Source organism: Scyliorhinus canicula, chromosome 11, assembly GCF_902713615.1.
Source record: "Scyliorhinus canicula chromosome 11, sScyCan1.1, whole genome shotgun sequence".
NCBI lineage: Eukaryota > Metazoa > Chordata > Chondrichthyes > Carcharhiniformes > Scyliorhinidae > Scyliorhinus > Scyliorhinus canicula.
The window spans coordinates 6,532,829-6,545,258 of NC_052156.1; the positions used below are offsets into that span (position 1 = coordinate 6,532,829).

Here is a 12,430-nt window from a genome sequence, read left to right on the forward strand (position 1 = left end):
TTTATATAACAAGCTCTCACTCCCATACATGAACCCAGCCCCTCAGTCCCACATAGACACACCCGGTATCTCACTCCCCCCCCCCCACACACACACACACAGCCTCTCACTCCCATATGTAAACCCAGCTCCTCTCTCCCACAACGCGCCCCCCCCCTCCCCACCGCTGTGAGCACTGGGAAACACACGGCCAAATGCGCTCGCTATGGGACTTTGTTCCGTTTTGTTGATTCGAGCTCTTTGAGCGAACGTTTCTAAACATTGTCAGTGGCAGAACTCCACTGGTAATCTGTATCATCACCGGACCATGAAACATGATATGGAAGCACTGGCGAGGGCTCGAAGAAGAAAGACAAGGATGGTGCCAGTATGCGTGGGTATATTCAGCAAAGGGTTAACAGGCTGGTCTCTTTAATTTCCAAGAGAACACTGAGGGGTGATCTAATAGAGGTCTTTAAAATTATGAAAGCTTTTGATTAAGTGGATACAGGGAGAATGGTTCCATATGAAGAGAAAAACATAACTAGAGGTCGTCAATATAAGATAGTCGCCAGGAAAATCCATTTGGGAATTCAGAATAATCTTTAGGTAAGATGAGCCGAGCATGTTATTACGATCCTGGACCAGAGCCCAACATTTGCTAGGATACTAGGAAAGGATATTTCACCCCAGCAGTGACTCCACACACAAGTAGGGATATGGTATATTAAAATAAACTTTATTATTAACACGGTATTAAACCAATGTAACACCACAGAAATCTGGCCAACAATTAACAGTTAAACAATGCTTAACAATGAAATGAAACACTTCAACTCCTAACTGATACCTTCTTTATCTCCAATCAAGCAAAACCCATCACAGGTCAAAACCCAGTTTGAAATAAAGTTACCAAACACAGGATTAGTTGCCAACCCCTGGATAAAGAATTCCTTCAAAAGACTGCTTGGAGAGAGAGACAGATCCTGTCAGATTAATGCATTGTTGTCTCTGTATCCCTGTTGTTCAGCTCACAGCTTCCGGCTCAAAAACAAACCCGACGCCTCCCATCACTACATCATTTTTTTTAACCCACTCAAATACCGTGATCTGCTTACTTAAGTTAAAGCGCAATGGGTTGAGTTCTCAGTGGCAGCGCACCCCCACCACTGGGTTTCCCGGCGGCTTCGGGTGGCGACAATTGACCAGTGGCGGGAACGGAGACTCCCGGTGCCAACAACGCCGCTGCCTCTTCCTTCCCTCACTGGTCCACCATGTGGGGCGGTGGTGGAATCAGGTCTCTCGAGTTGAGCCTTGCGACCAGGCAGACATCATAGCTGTCGTGCATGAGGACATTGCGGGCCACTACATTCCAAACATTCTCCCAAGGATCCAGTTCCAAGATGTCTTTGACGATGACTTCATGTCGATCTATGTAAGCAGAGGAAGACAATGAAATATAACGGCTGTACAATAACAAAAGGCTGTCTCACAAATTAGGCACTTGTTTTCAGATATTCTATTGGGTGTGACAATCATAGTCATTACTTTAAGCATTCTGAATCTCTTCCAGTTAAGGAAGTGCCGACATTGTCCAATATCTATTCGTATAATAGCACAGCTCAAGATTCTCCGTAATTATCTGTGAAGAAATTATCTGGTTTTTAAAATCTAGACTTTGCTATTCCCATGCTTTCCTGGTCTTATACCTTCCATTCCTTCATAAAACAAGATGTGGAGATGCCGGCGTTGGACTGGGGTGAGCACAGTAAGAAGTCTTACAACACCAGGTTAAAGTCCAACAGGTTTGTTTCAAACACGAGCTTTCGGAGCACTGCTCCTTCCTCAGGTGACAATTGACCAATTAACTTCATTCACCTGAGGAAGGAGCAGTGCTCCGAAAGCTCGTGTTTGAAACAAACCTGTTGGACTTTAACCTGGTGTTGTAAGACTTCTTACTGTTCATAAAACAAGGCTGATCCAATTCTCTGCTCCCATATCCCAAATCCTACAAGTCCTGTTTACCCATCAACCCCAGTGCCCGTGATCCCATGTAACTCCTGGTCCACCAATGCCATTGATTTTAAAATACTTCCTTTCACATTCAAATGCCTCCATGGACAGCACCTCAGCACAGTGGTTAGCACTGTTGCTTCACAGTGCCAGAGTCCCAAGTTCAATTCCCGGCTTGGGTCACTGTCTGTGCGGAGTCTGCACGTTCTCCCCATGTCTGCGTGGGTTTGCTCCGGGTGCCCCGATTTCCTTCCACAAATCACCCTTGTTATGTGAATTGGACATTCTGAATTCTCCCTCAGTGTACCTGAACAGGCGCCGGAGTGTGGCGACTAGGGGGATTTTCGCAGTAACTTCATTGCAGTGTTAATGTAAGCCTACTTGTGATAACAATAAAGTTTATTATGGTCATCGCCCTTCCCTACCTCTCAATGCTCTTCCAGACCCACAATTATCCAAAATCTCTGAGCTCCCCCAATTCTGGCCCCTGATCCCAATTTTAACCTCCCAAACCATTGATGGCCATGGCTTCAGTCTAAGCCCATGCTCGAGAGCCCCCTCACTAAACATCTCTGCCTGTCTCTCTGTGCCTTTAAGACTGTTATTTAAAACCAGCCTTTTTGATCAAACTGTTTGGCACCTGTCCTGAAGTCTGTTCCTCTGATTCGATCTCAGTTTTTCTATCTGATCAGATCAGTGTCAGACAAATAGATAATTCACTGAACCTCTTTGTACCTGCACCACGAAATGCCCCGCAGACATACAGCCTGCCGTCCACCGCCCCGGCGTTGGTGGAGTTGGTTCGAAGTGACAGAATTGGCATCGGCAATGGAGGCCCATTTCTCCAGAAATCTCCATCTGGGTTATAGATCTCTACAGCATCCAAACATCTCCTGGCCTGGCCCCGGTCAACACCACAGCAGCCTATCCCACCTGAAATTAAAAATTATAAATCACGTCAAGTAAGTCGAATCACAGTACAGCTCAGAAGGAGACCATTCTGCCCATTGATTCTGTGTCAGCTCTTTCAAAGAGCAATTCACATAGGGACAAATATTCTGGTCTGCAGATTGTCGGAGGTCGGATGTACGACTGAAGAGGCGCGTCAGGGCATGCCGATCCGCAGACGTGTGTGGGAACTTCCTGGGCTGTTTCAACTTCTGATAGACAGTTCCCCTGCTCCAAGGGACCCTCTGCAAATGTCTCAGACCCACCCCCCCCACCGGCCCACTCATTAGATCCCCCCAACACACCATCAGACACCCCCTATCAGACCCACAAAGGAGGCTCCCATTAAAGAGCCCCAAGCAGACCTCTGATAAAGACCCCCGATCAGATCCCCAACAGAGACGCCTCATCAGACCTCCAACAGAGACCCCCCTCATGTCCCTCCATCAGACCATCACAGCAGACCCCCAACAGAGACCTTAATCAGAGACCTTCATCAGAGACCCCCATCAGACCCCCAACAGAGACTGCTCTCAGACTCCCCTATCAGACCCCAGGAGAGACCCCCCATCAGACACCCCATCAGACCCCATCAGAGACCCCCCCCCCCCGCCCCCATCAGAGACTCCCTCATCAGAAACACCCATCAGCCCCCTTCCCTGTGTGGGCAGCACGGTAGCACAGTGGTTAGCACTGTTGCTTCACAGTTCCAGGGTCCCAGGTTCGATTCCTGGCTTGGGTCCCTGTCCGTGCGGAGTCCGCGCGTTCTCGCCGTGTCTGCGTGGGTTTCCTCCGGTTGCTCCGGTTTCCTCCCACAAGTCCCAAAAGATGTGCTTGTTAGGTGAATTGGACATTCTGAATTCTCCCTCTGTGTACCCGAACAGGCGCCGGAATGTGGCGACGGTCCAGGCAGTGCAGTGAATTCCACCCACCCTTCCTTAACATCTGCTGCCTCAGACAGAAGTGTTTAAAGCAGCAGCTATTACAAGTGTCAGAGGCTACCTCCAAAGCTCAGTACACTTCAAAAGGCTTGAAATCCCTTGACAGCCTTTGAAATTCAGATCTTCAATTCAATCTCACACAGCAATATATTATATTAGCTGTTCAAAACTAAGGAACATTCCACCATTACAACCATTACATCTGTGGGAATGGCTGACACACCCATTCAGAGAGTACATATCGATTATACTGGTCCACTGGAGGGTCACTTATTCCCAGTGATTGTGGACACGCACTCAAAATGGTCAGAAGTCAACAATCATTGATCAGACCATTGAAAAACTGGACAAAATATTCACTAGATTTGGAACACCGGAGAAGATTGTCAGTGATAATGGTACGCAGTTTACTTCAAAGCGGTTTGAGGATTATTTGAAAGGGAACAGTATGCGCCATATCAAGTCAGCTCCATATCACCCAGCAATGAATGGGTTGGCCAAATGTTTAGTGCAATCATTGAAGTATTCTGTCAAACCATCGAAGGGTCAGGGGATGTTATTAAGAGTGAACAAATTTCTAACATCTAATATCTAATTACCGTAACATTGCACACGCCACCTCGCAAAGTTCACCAACAGTGCTCTTGATTAAGAGGAAACTATGAACACAGTTTGATTTGTGAACCCCACCTAATACTATTGACAAACAATAACAACAATCAGAAATTGCCAGGATGGAGCAAACCTCTAAAAGATGAGCGTCTCACCAGGGGGGGAGAGTGTTAGCGAGGATTTTACCCCCACCATCGGGGAGTGGGTACCTGCTATGAAACTTGACATTAACAGGTCCAGGCAGTGGGCGATCGAGATAGATTATCATAGAATTTACAGTGCAGAAGGAGGCCATTCGGCCCATCGAGTCTGCACCGGCTCCTGGAAAGAGCACCCTACCCAAGGTTAGCACCTCCACCCTATCCCCATAACCCAGTAACCCCACCCAACACTAAGGGCAATTTTGGACACTAAGGGCAATTGATCATGGCCAATCCACCTAACCTGCACATCTTTGGACTGTGGGAGGAAACCGGAGCACCCGGAGGAAACCCACGCACACACGGGGAGGATGTGCAGACTCCGCACAGACAGTGACCCAAGCCAGAATCGAACCTTGGACTCTGGAGCTGTGAAGCAATTGTGTTAACAACTATGCTACCGTGCTGCCTCAAATCTGACCGGACTGTCTTACGCGGTTTAATTCACGGCCGGGTGTTCCTGGCGAGGGAGCTTGCGGTGCCCATGGGCACCCTCAAGGCCTTCTTGCCTGGTGGGCACCGCAGGGTTGGATTGTTTTATCGACCTTTGTCTTCACACGTTGATTTGATGTTTTAAGTTTCTGTTTCTTTTTTGTTATTTTTGGGCTGTGCTCCTACTAATTTGTCTCTTGGTTCATTTCTGTTAAGCGATTCAGCTGTGATGCCCAATAACATGGTGTGGGATCTTGCCATATGCAAATTGGCTGCTGTGTTTCCTACATTACAAAAGTGACTCCACTTCAAAAAGTATTCATTGTTAGGGGCAGCAGGGTAGCATGGTGGTTAGCATAAATGCTTCACAGCTCCAGGGTCCCAGGTTTGATTCCCGGCTGGGTCACTGTCTGTGTGGAGTCTGCACGTCCTCCCCCTGTGTGCGTGGGTTTCCTCCGGGTGCTCCGGTTTCCTCCCACAGTCCAAAGATGTGCGGGTTAGGTGGATTGGCCATGCTAAATTGCCCGTAGTGTCCTAATAAAAGTAAGGTTGGGGGGGGGGGGTTGTTGGGTTACGGGTATAGGGTGGATACGTGGGTTGAGTAGGGTGATCATGGCTTGGCACAGCATTGAGGGCCGAAGGGCCTGGCCTGTTCTGTTTCTGTGCTGTACTGTTCTATGTTCTATGACTGTAAATCCTGGGAGTTTCTCCCTTACAACCAAACGTTGGTTTACAGGTGCAACAGGTGTTAGTGAGGCCACACCTGGAGTATTGTGTTCAGTTTTGGTCTCCTTATCTGAGAAAGGACGTACTGGCGCTGGAGGGTGTGCAGAGGAGATTCACTCGGTTAATCCCAGAGCTGAAGGGGTTGGATTAGGAGGAGAGGTTTAGTAGACTGGGACTGTACTCCTTGGAATTTAGAAGGATGAGGGGGGATCTTATAGAAACATAAAAAATTATGAAGGGAATAGATAGGATAGATGCGGGCAGGTTGTTTCCACTGGCGGGTGAAAGCAGAACTAGGGGGCATAGCCTCAAAATAAGGGAAGTAGATTTAGGACTGAGTTTAGGAGGAACTTCTTCACCCAAAGGGTTGTGAATCTATGGAATTCCTTGCCCAGTGAAGCAGTTGAGGCTCCTTCATTAAATGTTTTTAAGATAGAGATAGATAGTTTTTTGAAGAATAAAGGGAATTAAGGGTTATGGTGTTCGGGCCGGAAAGTGGAGCTGAGTCCACAAAAGATCAGCCATGATCTCATTGAATGGCGGAGCAGGCTCGAGGGGCCAGATGGCCGACTCCTGCTCCTGCTCCTAGTTCTTATGACACTGTGGGGATCCCTACCAGGGCCCAGGAGGGGAGGGTGCAGACAGTGCCTAAAACTGGGGCCCAGGCTTCGGGTTTCAAATAGAGTTTCAGATCGTCTAGACTCCGCAGCCAGAGCCCCTGGTGAAACAATCAGAAATGGAGAGTTGCAATGTTTTAAAGCCAGTCTGTCTGTATCACCGTCAATTTCACTGAGTTGCTTTGCTGCTGCTGCTGAACTTCGGGTAGCTGCGTGGGTCCAACTTGTTCTTGAAAAGCCGCTGGGAAAGTGAAGCTTCCCGAAGGTAAACAGCAATACATTGCCTGTCAGGAGAGAACCTTTACTTGAAAAATGGCAAGTGAAATTCCTGCAACTTTAGCACCAATTGGATGCTGTGCGTGTGTCTGTGTCTGTACGTGTGTGTGGATTAACAGCGGGTTGGAGGGGAGGTGGGGGGAGAGGGTTCGGGGGAGTTCGGGATTGAGGTTAAGGGGAGGTTGGGGAGAGGCGGGAAAGGAGGTTGGGGGTTGGCAAGGAGATTTGGAGGGGAGGGTTTGGAGGGAGGTGGAGAGGGGGGTTGGTGGAGTGGGTAGGGATTTGGGGGGTGGGAGGGAAGATGAGGGGGTGTTGGGGAGGAAGGTTCCGAGTGCAGCAGAGGGGTGTTTGGGCGGGGGTTTGGAGTGGGGGTTAAGAGTATTGGGGAGGTTGGAGGGAAGGTTAGGGGGTTGGGGTTGGGGGAATTTAAAGGGAGCAATGCGGGAGGTTGGGGGTTATGGTGAGTGCACATTGTGGGAAGGTTACAGAGGGACTTGGCAGGAGAAGCTTAGCTGTAGAGTTTTATTGTTTTGTAAATGTAATGATTTATTTATAGTCACTTTCATAATATCAGTCGATTGCTCTGGGATTAATTATTCTTAGAGAGTCTGTCTACTGCATACATATATAATGAAAGGTAAACACCGACATTTATACAGAACCTTTCACAATATCCCAAATCACTTTACAGCCATTTAAGTACTTTTGAGTTGTAGTCATTGGTATAACATCGGCAATGTTATCAAATGGCAGAGCACGTTCAAGAGGCTGATGGGACTATTCCTGCTCGTTTGTGTGTCATTCTGGGATGGATAAGATGAATGAGCTAGATGATCTTTGTTATCCATAATTATCTTGAGAACAGAGGGTGGAATCGTGGTTGGAGTTCGGTTTATTTTGTTGCTGTTGGAAGTTCGCTGTCAGCGGGCTTTGGGGGTGAGATTGGCAGGACTGGAGTGTGTGAGGGGCTCACGGTGGATCAGTCACCTAGTTTATACTGTACATGATTCTCAAGAGTCTTTTCCATTGTCTTCAATCATGTTCTTTTGCTTTATTGACCTATTACCTCACCCTAGCTTGGTGCTTAATATGAGTTTTTCAAGGTATTGAAATATTGTGATTAAGTTATGTTGCATTATCGATATTGAAAATATATTGCAGCAATCAGCAGTCTTCAGACTTATTGATCGAGAAAACACAGATACAATTGTGAACCATTCAGCCTTTGTCCTCTGGTCTCTTAAAAGCTTTGTTGCACAGAGACACCTGAGGGCTTCAATACTTCCTCTGACAGTGAAGCCCTATGTTCGTCAATCATTCTTCTTTGTTGCTCAGGAATCATTTGATCTTTCTAACCTATGAGATTACTGATAAAATGGAAAAATATCAGTCATATTTGTGGGGTGGGGGGGTGATCAAAGTAGGAGGGGGAGGGAAAAATGAGGGGCCTGGAAACAGGAGCGGCACCAGGGCCCGTGATTTATCTCCCTAGCCTGTACACCACATAGACTGCAGTGATTCAAGAAGGCAGCTCACCACCTTCCCTAGGACAATTAGGATTGGTTCATAAATGCTGGCCTATCTAGAGATGCCCACATTCCGTGAATGAATTTTAAAAAGTGCTTTTCAATGTCTTGACGTCACGAAAGACGCTATATAAATGCAAGTCTTTTTTTCTTTAAACCAGCTGTCAACTTGAAGTTCTAAATTGAGTTTGGGAAGGCACGAGGGAATAGAATAAATCATTATTTTACAAAACAATTTCCCTCCCTCGTCTACCCCAGTGTCCCTGAATCTAATTAGCTGGGTACAAGATGGACTAAAAGCGATTGTGACAGCTTAATGATATTGGTATTTGGCAGCTCATGTTACTGTGATTGCTCTGTCATGTCACATCACACACAGATTGAGTGGACTCTGGCACTTTGGCAGGCGTGATCAATTGAATATTCACACACATTAACCAGCTTAATTCAATCTTCTGGCAAAGCTGGGCTGGTCGGATTTAGTTCACAGTTTGCTGCCAGTCAGCTGTTGGTTTCCTGAAATCTCTGCAGCCTTTTCTCCAGTTTTATGCTAATCTGAACAGCAGGGGGAACTTGGCCACTTTCTGTTGAATTGAACAGTTTTCTCCCCATGTTCAATTTCTAATTGCAGAGCAACGGGAGGGAAACAGAATCCCGGGTGGGGATTCCTGCCTCAGGGAAGATAGGAAGTGGAGAACCAGAAAGGATGAAAGCCTTTTAACCCATTAAAGCACAACCATTTATTACTCTCCCATCACAGGTAGCACAGTGGTTAGCACTGTTGCTTCACAGCTCCAGGATCCCTGGTTCGATTCCCGCCTTGGGTCACTGTCTGTGCGGAGTCTGCACGTTCTCTCCGTGTCCACTCCGGGTGCTCCGGTTTCCTCCCACAAGTCCCGAAAGACGTGCTTGTTGGGTGAATTGGACATTCTTAATTCTCCCTCTGTGTACCCAAACAGGTGCCGGAGTGTGGCGACTAGGGGCTTTTCACAGTAACTTCATTGCAGTGTTAATGTAAGCCTACTTGTGATACTAATAAAGGTGATGATTATGATTAATGAGACTAGCTTTATATTCCAAATTTTTAATAATTGATTAAATAAACTTAAATTCTACTAGCTGCCGTGATGGGATTTGAACCCATCTCACGAAAGGATTAGCTTGGGCCATTAGGTTAGTAGTCCAGTGACACTATCACTGATGTGTTCTGTGATATAGCCATTGTACACAGAACATATAGTTGTTTAACTATAAATATTATTTATTAACAAAGATAACTAATGAATTATAATACAGACAATGGCTACTAAAATGAATTCTCCTGGAGCTATGATTCTAAACTACGCTCTGTGGAAGAGATTTTCTGATGTTAATGACTCTGACAAGATAAGTTATGTGTGCGATGATCGAGAAAGCTGCTGGAATTTTGCAAACGTTCAGTGGATTCACTAACTTCCCTCAAGGATTGAAACCTGGTTTTCATTCATTCCAGGGATGTGTTTAGGCCAGCATTCATTGTCCATCCCTAATAACCCTTGAAAAGGTGGTGGCGAGCTGCCTTCTTAAACCGCTGCAGTCCATGTGGCGTAGGTCCACCCACAGAGGGAGTTCCAGGATTTTGCCCCAGTGACAGTGAAGGAACAGTGATATATTTCCAAGTCAGGACGGTGTGTGGCTAAGAGGGCAACCTCCAGGTGGTGGTGTTCCCGTGTGACTGCTGTCTGTACCTGTTTGGTCTGCATGTGACGACAGAAGGCTGAGTACTGGTGGGCAACAGAAAGTTTCACGACTGAGACTGATGGACTTTTCTGTCAGACCTGGATATCAGGGGATGTGCAGCAATGTTGGGAAAATTAAGCTGCGATTTAGATCCACCATGATTTAACTCCATGGTCGAACAGATTTAGGGGACTGAATGCACCATTGGCCCCCATGTTAACGCCTGGTGTGACTGGTGCATTGTACCAGCACTATGTATGATGTACAGGATGCATTGCAGAAACATAATAATAATATTAATCGCTCATTGTCACAGGTCGGCTTTGATGAAGTTACTGTGAAAAGCCCCTAGTCGCCACATTCTGGCGCCTGTTCGGGGAGGCCGGTACGGGAATTGAACCCGCGCTGCTGGCCTTGTTCTGCATCACAAGCCAGCTGTTTAGCCCACTATGCTGAAACAGCCCCTAAAGTCATAGAGAATAGAAGAGGCCCTTTGGCCCATCGGGTCTGCATTAAAAAATCTGCACTAAATCTACAATAATCCCACTTTCCAGCACTTGGCCTATGACCTTGAATGTTATGACATTTCAAGTGCTCATCCACGTACCCTTTAAAGGCTGGGGCTTCCTGTCTCCCTCCCAGGCAGTGCGTTCGACTCCCATCACACTCTGGGTGAAAAATTATTTCCTCAAATCCCCCCTTAAACTTCCTGTCCCTCACCTTCAAATTGTGCCCCCTCATTATTCACCCTTCAACTAAGGGGAACAGCTGTTTCCTACCCACCCTCTCCATACCCCTCGTAATCTTACACACCTCAATCAGGTCCCCTCTCAGCCTTCTCTGCTCCAAAGAAAACAACCCAAACTAATCCAGCCTCTCTTCAACATCCGAATAAATCGCCCCTGGTCCCTCGCCAATGCAATCATTTCCTTCCTATACTGAGGCAACTAGAACAGCACACAGTACTCCAGCTTTGGCCTAACCAGCATCTTGTACAGCTCCAAACTGCTCTTATCATCATAGAATTTACAGGGCAGAGGGAGGCCATTCGGCCCATCGAGTCTACACCGGCTCTTGGAAAGAGCACCCTACCCAAGGTCAACACCTCCACCCTATCCCCATAACCCAGGAACCCCACCCAACACTAAGGGCAATTTTGGACACTAAGGACAATTTATCATGGCCAATCCACCTAACCTGCACATCTTTGGACTGTGGGAGGAAACTGGAGCACCCGGAGGAAACCCACGCAGACACGGGGAGAATGTGCAGACTCCGCACAGACAGTGACCCAAGCCGGGAATCGAACCTGGGACCCTGGAGCTGTGAAGCAATTGTGCTATCCACAATGCTACTGTGCTGCCCAAATCTCATTATTTTATAATCTTATAATCTTATAATATCACATTACCTCCAGGCTCTTATAATTTATACCATAACTGAAAGCCAAGAGTTCGTATGCCTTGTTTTAAAAAAAAATTTGATTATCCAATTCATTTATTCCAATGAAGGGGCAATTTAGTGTGGCCAATCCACCTACCTTAACATCTTTGGGTTGTGGGGGCGAAACCCACGCAGACATGGGGAGAATGTGCAAACTCCACACGGACAGTGACCCAGGGCCAGAATCGAACCTGGGACCTGGGTGCGGTGAGGCAGCAGTGCTAACCAGTGCACCACCCTGCTGCCCCCGTATGCCTTCTTAACGGCTCTGTTAACCTGTCCTACCGCCTTCAGGGGTCTGTGGACGAGCACCCAAGATCCTGCTGAGCTTCCGAGAGTCCTGCCATTCATTGAGTTTTCCCTTGTCCTGTTATTCCTTCCAAAGTGTGAAATAGATGCTCTAAATAGATGCTCCTTATTGTTTTATAGATCTCTATACGATCACCCCTAAGCCTCCTACGCTCCAGGGAAAAAAGTCCCAGTCTATCCAGCCTCTCCTTATAACTCAGACCATCAAGTCCTGGTAGCATCCTCGTAAGTCACTTCTGCACTCTTTCTATTTTAACAATGTCCTTCCTATAATAGGGTGACCAGACTAAACACAGTATTCCATATGTGGTTTTACCAAAGTCTTGTACAACTTCAACAAGGCGTCCCAACTCCTGTATTCAATATTCTGACCAATAAAACCCAGCTTGCTGAATGCCTTCTTCACCACCCTGTCCACCTGAGACTCCACCTTCAAGGAGCTATGAGCCTGTATTCCCAGATCTTCCTGCAAGCTAAAACATTCTTCCTCACTATTAACCACCCGGCCAATATTCGTGTCATCCGCAAACTTATTTATCATCCCCCACACTTTCTCATGTATATCATTCATGTCACAAACAATAAGGGACCCAGCACTGATCCCTGTGGTACCCCACTGGACACTGGCCTCCAGTCACACGGTCAGCCTTCTACCACCACCTCCTGTCTCCTGTCGTTACCCTGGATCC

General features: G+C 47.1%; 1 protein-coding gene across 2 annotated transcripts in view; it reads right to left on the reverse strand.

Annotated features, from left to right (window-relative positions):
- Positions 1 to 755: 755 nt before the first annotated feature.
- kbtbd12 (kelch repeat and BTB (POZ) domain containing 12) overlaps positions 756 to 12,430 on the reverse strand; it is an 85,403-nt gene continuing 73,728 nt past the window's right edge. For both annotated transcript variants that reach the window (XM_038812728.1, XM_038812729.1), the window contains 2 exons: positions 2,728 to 2,925; positions 756 to 1,410 (listed from right to left, as the gene is read on the reverse strand). In XM_038812728.1, the coding sequence (XP_038668656.1) occupies positions 1,241 to 1,410; positions 2,728 to 2,925 (368 nt within the window). In that variant the 3' untranslated portion in view covers positions 756 to 1,240. The remainder of the gene's footprint in view (positions 1,411 to 2,727; positions 2,926 to 12,430) is intronic.